Source organism: Podarcis vaucheri (assembly GCF_965113315.1).
Source record: "Podarcis vaucheri genome assembly, chromosome: 2".
In the NCBI taxonomy this organism is placed as follows: domain Eukaryota; kingdom Metazoa; phylum Chordata; class Lepidosauria; order Squamata; family Lacertidae; genus Podarcis; species Podarcis vaucheri.
In genome coordinates, this window is record NC_138760.1 from 4,241,060 (window position 1) to 4,259,054 (window position 17,995).

At 45.5% G+C, this 17,995-nt stretch overlaps 1 protein-coding gene across 4 annotated transcripts in view; it reads left to right on the plus strand.

Moving 5' to 3' along the window:
* Positions 1-6,514, plus strand: part of NXPH4 (neurexophilin 4) — an 88,874-nt gene extending 82,360 nt beyond the window's left edge. For 3 of the 4 annotated variants that reach the window (XM_082208899.1, XM_082208901.1, XM_082208900.1), the window contains exon 2: positions 4,830-6,514. In XM_082208899.1, coding sequence (XP_082065025.1) covers positions 4,830-5,585 — 756 coding nt within the window. In that variant the 3' untranslated portion in view covers positions 5,586-6,514. Of the gene's footprint in view, positions 1-1,101; positions 1,204-4,829 lie in introns of those variants that run through there. The other variant, XM_082208898.1, reaches the window with a different exon arrangement.
* Positions 6,515-17,995: the final 11,481 nt, after the last annotated feature.

Here is a 17,995-nt window from a genome sequence, read left to right on the forward strand (position 1 = left end):
GCCGAGTTGGTGTAGACAAAACTGAGCTAGATAGACGAACCTCTGTATAAGGTTTCTGTGAGGTACTGAGGTGATAGAAGCTGAAGCAGGAGAGGTGAGAAAAACATGGGGATCCACAAGTTGTGGCTGGGCTTGATAGCAAACCATTGATTCTAGGAGCCATTGCAGATGAGTTAGAAGGACCTTTGAATTCATGGATGTGGTGCCACGATGCCTACTGAGCAACTGCAGTCTGGTGGTTCCTCAAAACGGAATAAGGTAGTAGGGCTTAAGAACATGGATGGAATGGAAGGGTTTTAAAGAAATTACAAAGCAGCCTCATATTATGTGTCTTCCTTGTTAGACAGTGCATCAGCAACAAATTTTAAGAGAGATTGTAACGCAAGTGCATACATTCATCAAAGTAATTTATTGCTTCACCATAGGTCATAACTAGCAAATGCATGGATTGGAATCCTTCCAAAGAGATTTCAGTTCTGGAATAGATTTAGTGGAAGGAGAAAAATTCAAAGATGTGTAGCGTGTTAAAGAGCAGGGGAAGGGAAATGGAAGAGGCAAGAGTTAAGAGCCTTAACAAAGCGGCCTGTGTGAAACTTCACCAGCTTCCAGAAGTAGCAAGTCAATTGAAGTAATTTGGTTGCCCACCTACCCAAAGTGGCAGAGGAGTTTGCTCTTCCGTGGCTTTTTCATGGTGCATCTGCTCTGGAGTTTGTGACCAACATGGGTTGATCTAGAGGTGTGGGTCTGTGTGGGCACATATATGGCCCTGCCCTTTGGCCCTCTGATCTTTCCCTGCCCTGTGCTGTGGCCATTTTAATAAGTCAGCCTCTCTGTAGCAAGCAGAAGGGTGGAGGAGAGAACTAGATGACCTCTCTTTTAGTATCTACCAGCTCAGAAGAGAACAGAATTGTCATTAAGGAGGGGAGGAACCGGGATTTGCTAATAGGCTGACTTGACCAGCTTTACACCAGGGCTGGCCTTGGCCCTTGCTTCTCCAGCCTCCCTGGATCTTAAGCTGCCAAATCTCCCAGCGGTTTCAGTCATCACCTTTTGCAGCTCCTGTCTCCCTTTTAATGAGCATCCCTGCGTGCTCCCTGTACCTGTGAACAGCTCTGTGTCTGTAGCTCCTCTCCACCTGCTGCGCTTATGCCTTCCTGCCTTGGGGGATTTGGGCTGGAACCAATCAGTCAAGAAGCATTGGTGGTAAGAGCTGGTGGTGGCTTACATTCAAGGTGCGTGCAGCTGCGGGGCTTTTATTTCCTCTCTTTTCTTTCTCACTCTCCACATTTTTCCTTTTATTTGGGATGGCTGCATATGGCTCTCTGTGCTGCTAGGCGAAGTGGGTCTGAGATCTGTGAGCCACAGGATTCAGTCCCCAAGGGCCGCTCCATGTCCTCGGGCAAATAGCTGCAGAAGTGGAGTATTTCTGGTCAATCAAGGCAAAGTGGGTGAGGGAGATGGGAAGGGCCATTCATGTGGCATCATCAAGGCTTCACAGATCTCTGCCAGGGGCCTGTCGCTCACTCATGTGCGGCTTGCTGCTGCTGTCATCAACTTTCTCTGAGTAAAGTCTGATGACAGCACACAAGTCCCTTCCCTGGGATGAAGCATCAGGCTCTAATGGGCTGTTTAATCCCGGAGAAGGGACCAGTGCTGGGATGAGCGGTAGGAAGGCAAGAGCACGGACAAAGACAAATCTTAATCAAGGCAGCTTTTGGTGCCCCAGGGCCAACCCACAAATAGCTAGCCATTGGGATAGTGTGCTGTGAGAGAGACAGCTGTGGAGATTGACGGCACCCAAAGAATATCACCCCACTCGTAAAAAAACCCACACAAAAACCCCCAAAGCAAAACCCACACAATGTAATTCACTGCATTCACAGTTGAGTAGCACACACATTTATACTGAATTTATTTCCTTTATTGGATTATCCCTGGATTGGGAAAATCCAAATGTAATGGGGGGAAGTGTGGACTTTTAGTTGGATGAAGAGGACATAATGTGAACAGCACCAAAAAGAATGGAGACACAAGCAGCTTCAAATCCACATTAAATTTCTGTGTGGACTAGTTCAGGGGTGGGGAATCTTTGGCTCATGGGCCATATTTGACCCATCTGAAGTCCTAATTTGGCCCTCAAGGCTGTTCTTTGGAAGCCACGCCCACCTGCCCCACACCTGACATCACATATGACGTCAGGTGAGGAACAGAAAGCCATGGAATAATGGGGGGCTTAAACTGGGCTCCCCATCGTCTGCCCTTTGGAAGGATTCATCCTCCTTGTGTGCCCAGCGTTGTCAACAAGTAGCCCATATGCCTGTGATACAAGCAGCTCTAGTGATGGCAAAAGAACACCAGCAATCCATCATGACCTGTCATCCAGCTGCTGCGTTGGCACAAAAACTTTCCTGGGCTTGAGTGGGGGAGAGCAGATGACGAGAATTAAAGCTCAACTGGAATATGAGAGGAAAGGTTCCAATAAAGAGGAAACGTTTAGAAGAAGAATAGAGAAGATCAGGGAAGCACAGAAGGTTTAAACTTGGTTAGAGGGACTGATTGCTCATATCAAAGCTGCCAGGTTGGGTCAGTCTAGTGGTTCATTTAGCCCAGACTCCTTGCTTTCAACTGCACCAAATGTTGCTGAGAAACAGAAGGGACCCACACTTCATTATTTGTTCCTAATATCTGGTACTAGCATTCAGTGACCACCTTGGCCAGTGGCTTTCAGTAGCAGGGTGTTGTGTTGTGGAGGTGCTTACCTGGCCTCCCAGAAGAGGGAGAGGCAAAGAGGAGGCCGCACTGACAGCACTATGCAAGATCAAGGCCATAGCACCTGCCCACTCTAGTCTCTGGCACTGGAAACAGAAACCCATGAATTCTGGCCCTTCCCCCCAACCCTGCGGTCACTTTGTGCCCTTGCCAGACTGTTTGGCTGCATACTAAACCTTCCAGGTTTGCTTGTATTTTCACCCCTTCAGGACAAATAAGCAAGTACAAGTATACTTCCAAAAAACTCCTTTTTCCCACTTCCCTCAGAGCCTTTCCCTCTGATTCCTCTCCACGTCTGGTCACCACAGTTCAGTGCAGAGATGGGTCTGCCTAAGTCCACTGAAATCAGGAGGCTATGAGGGCACATGCTGTAGCTCAGTCTCGGATTATGATCATTGTATCTTCGCACTGCATGAATAGTCCAACCCCTCCTTTCTTCAGCCTCTGCTACCGACATTGGAATGGACCTTTTCCTAACTACTCCATACCATCTAACATTTCTCCGATGGAAATTGGGACATCCCATTCCATAATGAAAATCTTACTAAGTTGCCCCAGCCACTCTGGGCAGCTTCCAATATATAAAAATAATAATAAAACATTAAACATTAAGAAAAACTTCCCTATAAAGGATTGCCTTCAAACAGCTCAGAGGTTGGATAACTCCATTTATTTATTTTATTTATATTCCGCCCTATACCCGTAGGTCTCAAGGTGGTTTACAGAATAGATTCACACGTGGGTCCCCTAACTGTAAAATAAAAATAAAGATTAATGCACTTCTAATGTTTTTATTTTAAATGTGCTTCAGTTTTGAATAGAGCAGTGGCACTCCTGGAGGGGATATTGTCCCCTATGCCATTTTCTTGCTCTGTATTGCTCACACACAAACACCACCAGGGAAAAAAATCAGAAATGAATAAGTAGAGAAATAGCAGCTTGAAGTGGGGAAAACAGCATGGGTGGGATTTAGCTAAGTTGTATGAATGGAACGAGGTCTGCTTGTGCAGCAAAACTTCTCTTCCCCCTACTCTTGTGTGCACTCCCCCCTATACCCACTAAACTTGCTCTGGATGGTTGGGAGGAAACCTAGATTAGGTTTATTTGGGGGCGCAGTGGAGAGGGGGAGTTCCATTGTGAAAGTGGTCCTTGTTCCCTGCATGTGTGCCCAGTGCTTTGTTTATTTCCAAACCATGGTGGGAAAGGATTAGACACTCCCCCAGTTCTGCTGCTCTGATCAAAATCAGAACCCTTCCAATCACCCCCACATGGCAGCTGTAGGTTCAAACTATTTGTTTGTTCATTTGCTTTATTTAAAAGCATTTATAAACTGCTAAATACATCAGAAACCTCTAAGCAGAGGTCTAAAAGACAAACATTTTATCAGTAAAACATTAAAACAAAAACACAACTTAAAACCAATAAAATAGCAGTATAGAACACATAAGAGATATCAAAGCAAGTAAGAGAGAAATTCAGAGGATTCAAACACATGGAACAAGGCCCACTCTTGTGGTTCAAGGGAAGCGTGGGCAAAAAGGTAAGTCCTCACAAGAAGTCTGAAGCAAGGGATCGTTGCCACTTCATGTAAGCTCGAGGAAAGGGCCTTCCACTATGCAGGGGCAACAGCAGAAAATGTTTTCAGGTCAGACAGTGTTGGCATATTATGGAGCTCACATGTCACTGCTATTGTTACTTGTAATAAAGGCAGAACTTCCCATCTGCCAAATGAAGTGTGTGATATGAACAAATGTGCTCACCTATTGTCTGGGTTGCACCTGTTGTCTGTGTTGTGGAATTTCGGGTGCAGAGCTGTTGTGTTTTAAGGGTAACACTAGAATGAAGCAGGGCACCACAACTTCCCACTGTGGTCCAGTGTACACATTACAGAGAGATGAAGCACTCTTACAAGTCCTTTTTTAAACCTGTTTGTGTCCTGAAGATACCTAGATGCTTTCTCTGTGCACAGGGCAGGGTTCAGATGCACCGTGAGTACATGAAGGATCTCAGAGCACACCTGTTTTAATCCAAATTCCCTATTTTCTCTACCTCTTTGATAGGTTGCGTGTGTGAAAGGCCATGTGACCAAGACCCTGAACTACCTGGAGATGAATCCCTCAAGTGTCTTGAAGGGCACTGCTTTGAAACCTCACCCGCTCAACCCTGCTCGAATATTTTCCAGTGAGCCATCCAAAGCCAAGCTGGACCCATACAGTGGTGCCCTGAGTCCCTGGGACTGGACCAAGAACCAGACGGCCATGGAGCACTTCAACCAGCGAGCTAAGAGGAAGCCCTCCATGAAGGCGGGCCGAACCAAGAAGATCTTTGGCTGGGGTGACTTCTATTTCAACATCAAGACCCTGAAGTTCAGCCTGCTTGTGACAGGCAAGATCGTGGATCATATAAATGGCACCTTCAGCGTCTACTTTCGCCACAACTCCTCCAGCCTGGGCAATGTCTCTGTGAGCATTGTGCCCCCCACCAAGGTAGTTGAGTTTGATGTACTGGTTCCCCCTATCCAAGCCCAGCACCTTCACCCTCAGCAGTCCACTTTAGCTGAGCCCAAGGAACCCAAGACCTTCAACTGTCACGTGGAATATGAGAAGACCAACCGGGCACGCAAGAACAAGCCTTGCCTCTACGACCCTTCTAAGATCTGCTTCACCGAGCACACGCAGAGCCACGCCGCTTGGCTGTGTGCCAAGCCCTTCAAGGTCATCTGCATCTTCATCTCCTTCTTCAGCATTGACTACAAGCTGGTCCAGAAGGTCTGTCCAGATTACAACTTCCAGAACGAGAACCCCTACTTTGGCTGATGAGGGGGGAAGACTTTGGGAGGGGGGGACAGTGCAGAGGGGTGTTAAGTAAGTTGCACTCTTTTTATCAGGACAGGAATTGGAAGAACTTTGGCTGGCAGTGAAAGAAACAGGAGAGCGTTCCCCCCCCCCCCCGATGCTTAGTGAGAGAAGGATGGCCGGTTCTGAACAGGAACTGGATTCTGCTCCATCTCATAAGGCATTCCCTTCCCAGTGGTCACTAAACTTCCCAGGACTTTAGGAAAATAGAAACTGGCCAAAAGGACACTGTTGCTTTTGCTCCCCACTGTACCCCCTTTCCGATGCTATTTGGGTCATCTCAAGGGAATTCCCAGCAATATGAAGAAATGGCTTGCTGTGGCTTTCATCTCTTTTGTGCATAAATGGACCCTGCTGCTTCTGTGGGGCTGTAACACTGACTTATATGAGAATGTCTTTCAGGATCATGCCTCCCATTTGGAATATAAGGTTCTGGTAGCAGCCAAAGGTCCCTCTGTGCATCTCTCTGTTTCTCTTCTCCTTGGACTGAGCCACAAATTGTCAGCTGCTACTGAAGCTATTCATTGACCTGCCTGGGATTGTGGAAAAAGCATATTAACCCACAGTGCCAACTCACCTCTTGCCAGATGCTCTACAGAGGAAAGGACCAACAGAGGGCAGAAATTGCCAAACTCGGGAGCTTCTCTGTTCATATAATACAGGAATGTAATGTGCAATGGATCAATCATGTTAAATTGGGAGGGAGAGTGAGAATGTGTGTCAGCTGGAGTTAAGCTGAATGTAAACAGGGAGATTGGGGTTCGGTGGGTGAGATCATGTCAGAACACGGGGTTTGCATGAGAAACTGAAAGATTGGGAGGTGCATAAGAACACATGGATGCAACCGGGACTGTAACATTTCAGTGTGCGCACGTGCACGTCTCTCTCTCTCTTTCTCTCTCTCTCTCTCTCTCTCTCTCTCTCTCTCTCTCTCTCTCTGTGTGTGTGTGTAAGTGGAACTTTATGTTCATAGCAGAAGCCTGAGTTGAGTGTTAGTAGAAATTCAAATGAAATTCTATTAAGGACTGTGAGATTTAACCGAAACATGTATGTGTGCACAACTTAGGAAAGTGTGTGTGAGAGTGTGTGTGTGTATACACAGCACGACAGCGAGTAAGGATGTGTGCTATATTAGGTGTGCTCTTTTGGCCTTAATGGCATATGTATTTGCAAGTACATTTATTTAAGTCTGTATAACTAGGAATGCATATATGCCACCATGACAGTAATGAAGTGTGTGTGTGTTTTAATTAGGGCTGCAAGCATTTATTGATTTATTCTGCAGATTGATCAACTAGAGCTTTAATCTCAGATTAAAATTTGTCCCCTTTGATTGAGTGGCAGGGCTAAGACTGAGTGGCACACTGTTGTGCAGTCCTTGCAGGTGTAGCAGTTTCCTCTTTCCTGCGGACGGGTTTGCTTTCCAGCTGACACCCAGAGTTTGCAGATCTTTTTTCATTTCAGGGTGAAAACCCACTGGGGTTTTCCTGCCAGCTATATGAAGCACAAAGCAACTAAGGCTGACAGTGCTCATTTGAAAATCACATCAGTTTCTCTTTTAACTCTGGATCTTCCACAGCACTTACAGGATTTTGAAGTTGTTCCTTTTTGAAGACATTTTGGTTCTGATGACTTTACTGTAACAGGGAATGCTCTGCACAAGAAAGAAAAATGTAAAGGATGGTCAATCCTTCTTAATAGTGGAGAGCGGTAGCTTTTGTTGATTAAATTTTAAGCTATCTCACATTTAATAGGAGGCCATGCCTATCCTGCTGTATCCTAAAAAGACACCTGCGTTTTTGTGGTTTAGGTAAGGTGCAGATTTATTTAAAGACAATTGACAACCCTACTTTCAATATATTCACATATTTCAGTGTAAAGATTTCGTTAAAGGGTGTGAAGAGACATTTGAGTTTGCATATGTGAGTATGAGTGTGTGCTATCAGGCTTGAGTAAGGAGTGTCTGTATAAATCAGTGGCGGCGTAGGTGAGATGGTGTTAATGGGAGTCTGCATGTGATTGCATGTGCTGGTGGGGTGTGAGAGAGAAATTGGCTTACTAAACTGTATGGGAGGGAGAGAACAGATTCATTTTTTGTAAGAATGTATGGCTGGGCTTGCTTACATGAGTCTTCTAGAGCAGTTACTTTGAAAGCGATTTCTGCAATGCTCCTGCGCTCCCCTGCTCCCTCTTGCACATGGTGTGTCTAGAGGACTTTGGGTGTTCCATGAGAGGCTAGTCTATAGTCTGTCCTGGCTTCAGAGGGGTGGGTAGACTCTAGTAACATTGCAACTACTTCTAACGTTCCGGCTCAGTGATGCTCTGAATTCCCTTGATTCCTTCCTCTTGCTTATCAGCCTCTCCCTTCCACCCACGGCCCTTGCAAGTATTACAAAGGGTTTCAAGTTGGTTTTTAGCGGTTGCTACATGCCAGGTATAGAAATGAAGAAGGGAAATGATATGCTTCTTTTTTTGACAATCAGTATTGTTTGTTGGTTGGTTAGTTTGTTGGTAAGTTAACAGCAAAACAGTAATATACGTGTGGCTCTTCAGGTTTGAATGCATACAGTAAAAAGCAACTACAAAGTAAGGAACAATTTAATTGCGTGCTGCCATTACAAAACCAGACAGTTGGAATATTTTCTGATGTACAACTTCAAAAACATTTATTGTCATTAGTCATTTATTCATTTTTATTTTATTTTTTTAAAATGGTGTTTATTGAGAATTTTAAAATTACAAAAAAAACAAAAAAGAGGGAAAAAACAAGAAAAAAACAAATAACAATTAAACAATACAAATCGATAAAAGTCAAAATCAGAAAGCAAAAATAAACCGCAAAGATTTAAAAACAGATCCAATATTCCCAAATCCTTAACTGTCATTACCTTATTTCATCGACCTCCTCACACTTCCCTTTTTTGTATTCTAGTTGTTGATTGTCACAGCAAATCCTTTCCATTTTTCATAATATTCTGTCATTAAATTGCCTTAATCTATTTTAACCTTATCTTACCCTAAAACTTAAAACTTAAATCTTATTTATACCAATTTCTCATAACCATAGCATATTCTTACATAGTTCTTTTTAACATTTCTGCTAAAGCCAAATAATTTCATTCCAACATTTTTCTAGTACTCATTAATTTTAGAAAACATTCCTAAATAGAATTTTTAAAAACTTTCTTCCAATCTTCATCCAACGTCTCTTCCTCCTGGTCTCGGGTTTTGTCAGTCCTTTCTATCCCATCCATCTAGTTCATTAACCTGGTAACCTTATGTCCGAGGCCCTTAAGTCTCTTCCATGTCCCTTCCGCAGATCTTCTTCATATTTATACCTGTACTTTACTTTGTCTTCTGCTCCTTTCACTCGTGGAGACTCCAGCTTGACAATATTTTTGTCCCTTCTCCACAGATCAGCCCCTTTTCCATAGTCCATACTGAACTCCATGTGGTATTTAAAAGCATGTTTCAAGGTCCCTCCAAAGTTGAGGACCCCCACAACTCCAAACTCCTCCCGGCCCAATGCCAGACTTGAAAAGTCAAAACATCCCTGCATAGGGGGGTCTATCCAGCCCCCCATCTCCAAGCCAAACAAGACTCTATCTCTCCAAATCTGGCTTTTTCCAGGTTCATTCGTCAGATCCAACAACTCATGTTCCTGCTGAGCCACAGTTCCCTCCATCTCTGCCTCCCGGGGTCCAGCCACAGCCTCCTCCCTCATCTGATCTGTCAGAGCACACTCCTGAATTGATTCCTGAGTGGGTTCTATATAGATACCCACTACCTGTCCAAAATTTCTGATCGCAACAGTCTTCTCATGTAACTGTTCCAATAAAGCACTTGTCTTGCAGAAAGCACGCACCAGAGCCTCCAAGTACATTGTTGTGCAAGGTCAAAGTCTGATCCCACGATCTTAATCTATTGCAGCTGCAAAGCTCCCCAGTTCAGATTTAATAACAGTTTCACAAGCTCCCTCTAGGGGAAGAACTTCTATTTGTATCCATCTCTCTCTCTCTCTCTTTTTAAAAGCAGATCTAACAACAAAGTTTCCTTTTTCAGATATTTTGTCAATATTTTATTCCTTTTAACTGCGGAGAACAATGGAATCACTATGTTTCTCTTCTTTTAACTGTCTGTCAAAAACGTTTATCTATAGTCAATGAACTCCAAAAACGTCTGTCCTGACACCCCGCTCCCAAGTTCAAGACGGTGGAAAATTGCTTTTCTTTACACACTCTTCTGCAGGTTTAAACAGTCCAGAAAAAAAATCCCCCCTCTTCTCCTGCTTCCAAAGGGGGTTCAGTAATTTTAGATGATGAAAGTTGATCCTTTACAAATGATTTACTAAACTCTAGCTTGCCATGTCTTTGCTTTAATCTTTCTACAAAAAGCAGAAGACTGACTTCCTGTTTAGACCTTCCCGCTTCAGTGCCAAATTAAGAGAATTTCTTAGTCCAATTTTCCGTTCTACTCACGGGTCGTTGTTTAGAGTCCAATTGTCCAAATTTAACCTACTCACGGGTAGTTGTTTTTGTAGCCAGATTGTCACAGGAAAAAGGTAGCGCTCTCCGGTAACGGCTGTGCCTGTAATTGGGTTCCTTTACAAATTGGGGGGGGGGGTGCGAAAGGTGCCCGCCGAGTCCCACGGTCACAGGCTTCACCCGCCTGTGATTTTTTAAAGGGTCCCCGCTTCGCCGTAGCAGAACAGACCCAATTTCCGTAGAGCCAGTCCCTCCGGATCAGAGGGAGTCCGCCATTACCGATGGCGCCACCCCAGAAGTCTCCCCATTTATTCATTTTTAAAAGCAACGTGAGTCAAGTACTAGTAAAAGAAGTATGGCAATACCATATGGTTCAGTCATTTCTGGACTATGACATTTGTTAAAATGTTTGAGTGCTCCTTCCTGCAAACAAACATTCAACTTGCATGTGAGGAAGGAGCCTACCTATCTCTCTGTCATGCTAGCTTTCTACATGTTGGTTTGGGGTTATGGTTTGGCTTGGTTTTAACAAGGGCATTCAGACATTCATTCCTCCCCCTACATTCTGAAGTAGTACAGTTCTAGGAAGGCAGTATCACCTGATGCTTCCAAATGTGCAGTTCAGCTGCAAGAGCTTAAACACCAGAGATGAAACTTTAGATTGCTTTTCAAAATTGCAAATCAAATCTAAGGACAAAATGTGACTCATTGAAGAGTGGCCTGAATTTTAACTTGCACCTTTTTATGTGAAGGTAGCTTTGACTGAGAATAAGTCACTCTGCCTTCACCTAAAACCAACTTTGTTTCCATGAGTGAAGGACATGTGACACACATCCAGCCAGTTGTGGAATATGTTAGGCAAGCTGCATCGTGCTGCATTCACACAAATGTTGAATTATGAACTCACCCTAACAGCGGGTGATGAATTCAGAAACACAGCCAATTCACATATAACCAAGTGACTGATGTCTTGGGGACCTCTGTGGGTGATGTTTACAAATGAAATAAAAGATTCATGTTGGAATTCATGAGTTGTAGATCATGAATCTAAAGGCTCATCCCAGCTGTAAGGGATCCCACCTAGAATTTGCATGGCCAAATGGTGAATCATCCAGTTTTGCCAGTTCTAAAGGTAGAGGCTGTATCTTCACTACTCTCCTACTTGTTGCAGGACACGGGTGGCACTGTGGTCTAAACCACTGAGCCTCTTGGGCTTGCTGATCAAAAGATAGGCGGTTCGAATCAGCGCGATGGTGTGAGCTCCCATTGCTGTGTCCCAGCTCCTGCCAACCTAGCATTTTGAAAGTGTACCAGTGCAAGTAGATAAATAGGTTCCACTGTGGCAGGAAAGTAAATGGTGCTTCCATGCGCTCTGGCTTCCGTCGCTGTGTTCCATTGTGCCAGAAGAGGTTTAGTCATGCTGGCCACATGACCCAGAAAGCTGTCTTTGGACAAATGCCGGCTCCCTTGGCCTGAAAAGCGAGATGAGTGCCACACCCTATAGTTGTCTTTGACTTGACTCAATTGTCTAGGGGTCCTTTACCTTTACCTTACTTGTTGCAGCAAAGCTAGAGAAGTACAGCAGCCCAGCTGAAAGTGTGTGCAGGCTAGTGTCTCTGCTGTTGTGTTTTGTGGGTGTACACAACCATGAACAGGGATGCTCGTGCACATCAGCTCATGTAATAGGCATGAATCTCATGCAGCTGTCGGTGTATGTAAGTGATTTTGTGAGTGCTTTCAACAATGTCTGATGTCTCTGTGGCTGTATCTGTGTACTTCCTATTGTGTTAGAACTAAGCGTAGATGTGCTTAGTCTACACAATCACATCAGCGTTTCCTAAACTTCCCAAATTCTGTCCCCCCTCCTGCCGCTGCCACTTAAAATTGAAGGCATACTTCACCTGTATTCTCAAAATGAGATATACATTTCCAGAACATTGGGGAAGCATTTTCCTTGGAATGACAGGTTATCCTAGTCAGTATTCTTTCCCAGCATCCTTCCCTTTGCACACTCGCACTCAGGGTTGGGACTATGACATGCTTTTGGGATTCCCCACATTTGTCTACTCTAGTCTACTCTACTCTAGGCTGCATTAGTGAGTTTGAATCCTCCCTGACTCCCTCCCTCAGGAAGATGTTACTTCAGAGAAAGGATCCATGTTGCACAGAGCTTTCCTGCGTGAAAGGTAGAGAGCACAGGCGGGCAATCTGTGGCCCTCCAGATGTTGCTGAACTACAACTCCCATCACCCCTACCATTGGCTGTGCTGGCTGTGGCTGATGGCAATAGGCGTGCAGCAACCTCTGGAGAAAGCCACTGTTACCACTGTCTGCACCTGCCCCTGTTTACGTGTTTTGTGAACTTGCAAGTTTATGCATGTTGCCAAGGAGGCATGTTATCTGGAATATTTAATCCAGAGCTTGTTGTGCTCTGTCTGATTGCTAGGGCGGACATTGGCAAACAACAAAGCCACATTGCCTGGATCAGCAGGTTGTACTAAGCTTGTTGCTCTGAGAGAGAGAGAAGCTGATGGAGCTTCAGAATCTAATGGCTACTGTGCAAAGAGTGGAGAACGGTGCTAGGGCTCTGGCCTGCTGAACTGGAGGCCTTAAAGTGCCCAGAAGAATGCTTGAACACAAATGGCATGGGTTTGGACCATGCAAGGACAGAAGGATGTTGAGATAAGAGAGAAAGGAATACCTTAATAATGTTCCGAAGAGTGGGAAGGAACAGGTTTTGCCATGACCCAAGACTTTGGGATCGTCACAGCTATGTAGTGGGACACTTGGACGGCTAGGTGCAGGTTTTGTGGATTTGTATGCTGCAGTCTGCAGATACTGCGTGGTGGAATGATCTCTATCATTGGTTTTCAACCAGTGCGCTATGGCACCCTGGGGTGACTCTAGGGACATTCCGGGGAGCTCGGGGGGGGGCATCCTTTCATTAAATTGCAGCCCATATCTTTCTGCATTATCTTTCTCTCTGAGGAACATTCGGGGAGCCAGGAACTTTAACTTACAGCCCATTATCTTCCTGAAATAAAACAGCGGCAAAAAAAAGTGGGGAAACACTTTTGCAAGACTGTTTATCTTCTTAAAATCTTTCCTCCACAACAACAAAAATCCTTCCCAGCTTCAGTAACGAACAGTTCCTAGTTTTACACAGAGGGCTTGAGAAATGCAAGAAATTAACAAAGTAGCTTGATAGTGTGTGTGCCTGGATGTGTGCGCGCTCTATACAGTGGCGTAGGAAGGGGGGTGCAGCGGGTGCCATGGGCAGCTCGCTTCACCCCTGGCTGCAGGACACGTGCACCGCACCGGGCACCTGAGCAGATAGCTACTCCGCTGGCTCTATAAGGAGGTATTTAAAAATAACTCTGAAAGTGAGGAGTGTCTTCTGTGTTTCTCCTTCTATCCCCTGCCCCCGACATCCCTCTCCCTGCTTCTTCTTTGCTTCTCCCTCCAGGCAACCACCCTCCTCCTTAACAGTCACCCAGCTTTATGGGCATGGAGGGAATGTCGCAGGAAAGGGCCATGTATGCATGTGTGTCCTGCGCTGTGTGTTTCTCACTTGCCTTCCCTGCAATAACAACATATTTCTGCTTCTGATCTTGATCTTGTTTTGCCCTCTCCACCCTCACTTCCACCATGTGCACACTAATTTTTGGAAAGGCAGGCTGGGGCTGCCATGTGGAGTGAGTCAGCTCGGCCCTGCAGAGCAGTGGCGTTGGTTGGGCTCCTGTCGACACAAGCGCTCCCAAAATGGTGCTGGCAAGGGGCGGGGTGGAATGGTGCAGGGGCAGAACACTTACACACGTCCTGTAACGGAAGCCCAGTGTCAGCGGCTTCCACAGGGGATCCGCAGAAAGAATGTGGTTGGTCAAGGGAGCCGGGACTCAAAAAGGTTGAAAACCACTTCTATGGATCATTCAGGACCCTGGTAAGGATAAGGGAACCACAGGTTAGTTCCTTCTCTCTATGTAATTTCAAAAACAGCCATTTCTACAAGATGGAACATGTGGAAGTTATGTTCCTTTGCAGTTCCTGAGTAACCCAAGAAAAACAACAACAGGGCAGCAGGACAGAGGAGGCAAAGGAATGGAGCGTGGTGTGGTGATCTATTCCATGAGGTCAAGCATACTTCAATCAAAGCTTAAAGCAACGTGTTTGAGGAGGGGGCTCACCAAAGACGAACAATGTGGTAATGTGGTTTCTTGTTGACTTCCTGAGGGAACATGATAACCTGAATCCAAGAATTATTAGACTGAGGCTGCGAAGGCATATTCCAAAGTCAACAGGGAATGTGCTAAATCACTGCAAGGTTCCTGCAGCCACAGACTGACTAAACTGTCCCAGCGGGCACAGGTGAAGTCAGTTGGGACAAGATGTTCCAAACCCATGCCATGCTTGGACTTGGGTGGGGGCCAGAGGTGTCCTATATGGAAGCAGATGTAGGGGTCTTAATCTTTGGAGAAGCAAATGGTTAGTGATTAGGCTACTGGCAGAGCAGTGCCAGCCAGAAGGAACTTCTGGTCTCACTAGGGCAAAGGGAGACCAAGTAGTGGCTTGTGCTGCCTTGTGTTGGCAGTTGGCTGATAGCTTAGCCTCAAAATGAGGCATTAGCATACATCTAGAGTTCTTGCATCTTATGTGGTCACTTCCTCTGTGCTTGATACGAATCCACACTCACAGCACAATCTCCTGTTGAGCTAAGCTAAATGAACCACACAGTGCTGGGCTTGTGCTGAGTGCCAGCTCACCTTCATAACACAGCTGGTTGCTCACCCCCTATAAAGAGTATGGCAGGGGTCTCCAACGTGCTGCCCTCCAGATGTTGCTTGACCAAAGTCTCATCATCCTTCACTTTGGCTAGCTTGGCTGGGGGCTGATGGGAGTTGGAGTCCATCAACATCTGGAGGGTACCATGCTAGGTATTCCTGGAATATTGGATGCATCCAACATGCTTTCTTCATTCTTTAAGGCCTGGTTCAGCTCCTCTTGTGGCAGGCTAATTTGCCCTAGCACACAGTTGGCATTCAGTGGTGTATCCTCCCCAGTGTGTATGTGTGTATTGTTATCTTCAGTCATACCTGTTTTGTGTTTTTATGTGCATTTCCGTAAGCATCATTCCAGTCTCACGCTAGTGCAGAAAGAAATCTCCAGTCACTTCCATGTGGACGTACTGCACACACAAATCCAGCTTCCTGCATGTATACATGTTTGGAACCCACTGCCAATTGCAGTTTCCCAATTGCACATGGCCAAATAGATTCATGAACAATCTTCACACATCATAATGTATACATGGTGGTGCATGCAATCTGTACATTTGAAGGAAAACCTGGGAAGCGATTCTTGGTCATTGCGTCTCAGTCTTGTTTTGTGTGTCCTTTCTCTGTCCATACAAGTTCAAATGGTTGCTCTGTTTAAATTAGGATGCAAAGAACACCTTACAAGGAGTCAGATTGTTACGTTACCAAGCCCAGTACCATGTACTCTGCCCAGCAAAGCATGTGCTCTCCTGCTTAGCTGTGACACTAGTAGGGGCTCCTAATGAGGAAATAACGTGAATCACAACTGTTTTCATTTGGAAAGGCCAGGCAGTTTTTAGCCAGTGAAGTAGTGAAGCTTGAAAACACGCCAGCAGCTCTTAATATACCCTTACATCTCTGAACTGTGAAGGAACCAAATATGTTTGTAAATACCTCATTACTTTTTAATCCAGCCTTTAGGGAGGAGGCAGGCGGGGAGGGGGAGGCAGGAGGTGGAAGGCGAGAGGCATGGAGTCCACAGGTGGTTGTGTCATTTGGAGTTTGTACTGCCGTGTACTCGTGTCGTGTATTGGTATGCATAACTATGCCTCTTTCCAAACATGGAGCCAAAGTTTGTACAATCCATTATCAACAGATTTTCTCCATGAACTCAGCCCCCTATTGCAGCTGATGGCATGAGAAGCATCATTATGTGACTCTTTGCTGTCAAGATCCTGTTTCACTGCCTCCATTCATTTCAGGCATCAGATCATACATAGCATCGAATGGCATAAATCCCCACGTCAGTGGCAATTCCTGACCGGTTGCTGGAATGCTACTTGTTTCTGCATCTACTGTTGTGAGAAACACAAAGGTGTGTGTGTGTGTGTGTGTGTGTGTGCAGATGCCAAGGGTGTGCATGTGTATGTGTGAGTACGTATGCATGTAGTTGCTAGGTGTGGCAAGGGTGTGTGCAATGTGTATGTGTAATTCAGACAGTACATGGCAGAGGGGACACGGGTGGCGCTGTGGTCTAAACTTCCAAGCCTCTTGAGCTTGCTGACCGGAAGGTCAGCCGTTCAAATCTGTATGACAGTGGTGGTGAACTCCTGTTGCTCTGTCCCAGCTCCTGCCAACCTAGCAGTTCGAAAGCATATCAGCGTGAGTAGATAAATAAGTACTGCTGCAGCGGGAAGGTAAATGGCATTTCCGTGCGCTCTGGCTTCTGTCACGGTGTTCCGTTGCGCCAGCGCCAGAAGCATTTTAGTCATGCTGGCTACATGACCCGAAAAGCTGTCTGTGGGCAAACGCTGGCTTCCTTGGCCAGAAAGTGGAGATGTGTGCCACACCCCTTAGTCGCCCTTGACTGGACTTAACTGTTCAGAGGTCCTTTACCTTTACCTTTCCTACACGGCAGAGGTTGCAGGAGTTGGCAGAGGCTGATGAGCTGGGAGGAGTGAGGTTGCAGGAGTAGGCAGAGGCTGATGAACTGTGAGTGCAGTCTGGGAAATCGGAGGCGGGAATTGCGACAACAATATCTTCTGCCCAGGGACTAGAGAGCTGTGCCTGCAGATGAGGTCAGATTGCAGGAAGCGAGAAGGAACTGTCACCCCTCCTGGGGAATCACCCCCTGCCCTGCCACCCTCTGGACTATCAGCCATTCATTGTTGTCATTATCTATAGAATGTCTGTATTCTGTGAAGAAGCAACAGGCCACTGGACGACGGGTTGAGAAGGGGGCAGCAGCGAAGTCTACTTCGCCACGGCAGGGTTGCTCCCTTTGCAGTGGTACAAACCCACACCCTGCCCACCTTTGGCTGCGCCCTTGGCCAGGGTGAAGACTTCTTCATATTTTTATATATTTAAATTAAATAAATGAATAAATGAAAAACTGGAGAGAATTCATTTTTTGGAAAGGGGTGACTTATGAGTGTTGAATGTGGCATCACTTTGAAGTTTTAGTACAAACAAGTGGCGTATAAATTGGGTGAAATAAAAGAAAAATTATTATAATTATCACCATCATTATTATTATTTAGTCTACATATTGCTTAATTGCCAAGGTGGCTACTCAGCAGTTCACAAGTATAACAAAACATACAAACAAGCATCCATAAAACACACAATACAAATATACTTTTTTTTTTTAATGTTAATGTATCTAGATGTGGTGTTAGGAACATAACGAGCTATGTTACATCACCAGCTCAAGCTATTTCGCCACCTCTCCCAAAACTGGATCTAATCAGACCGGCAGCAACTTGGTCTCAAGGGTTGTCTTTTTGGGGGGATTCTCGGTCTTATTCAGCCACTCAACTTCAAGGCGCAGGCAAAGAGCTCTCTGGCGCTCATTTCAAGACATGAGCAAATGGCTCCTAAATCCATGTGAACAGGTAAGGAGGGTGGTTGTGTGTGTTTTCACAGGCCTCTGCCATTAGATCTACATTATGCTGGAGCTTTGTTCACAGAGAAACACAAAGGCTCTGCAAAAAGGTGTGTGTTACATTGTGCAGGCATTGTGGATAAGGATTTGGGGTAGTTTGTGCTTGTCACTTGTTGCAACACAGGAACTAGCCAACCAGTCCACTGCCTGTTCCACACAACAATCACATTGCACTGGTTCGCTACAAGAGCTA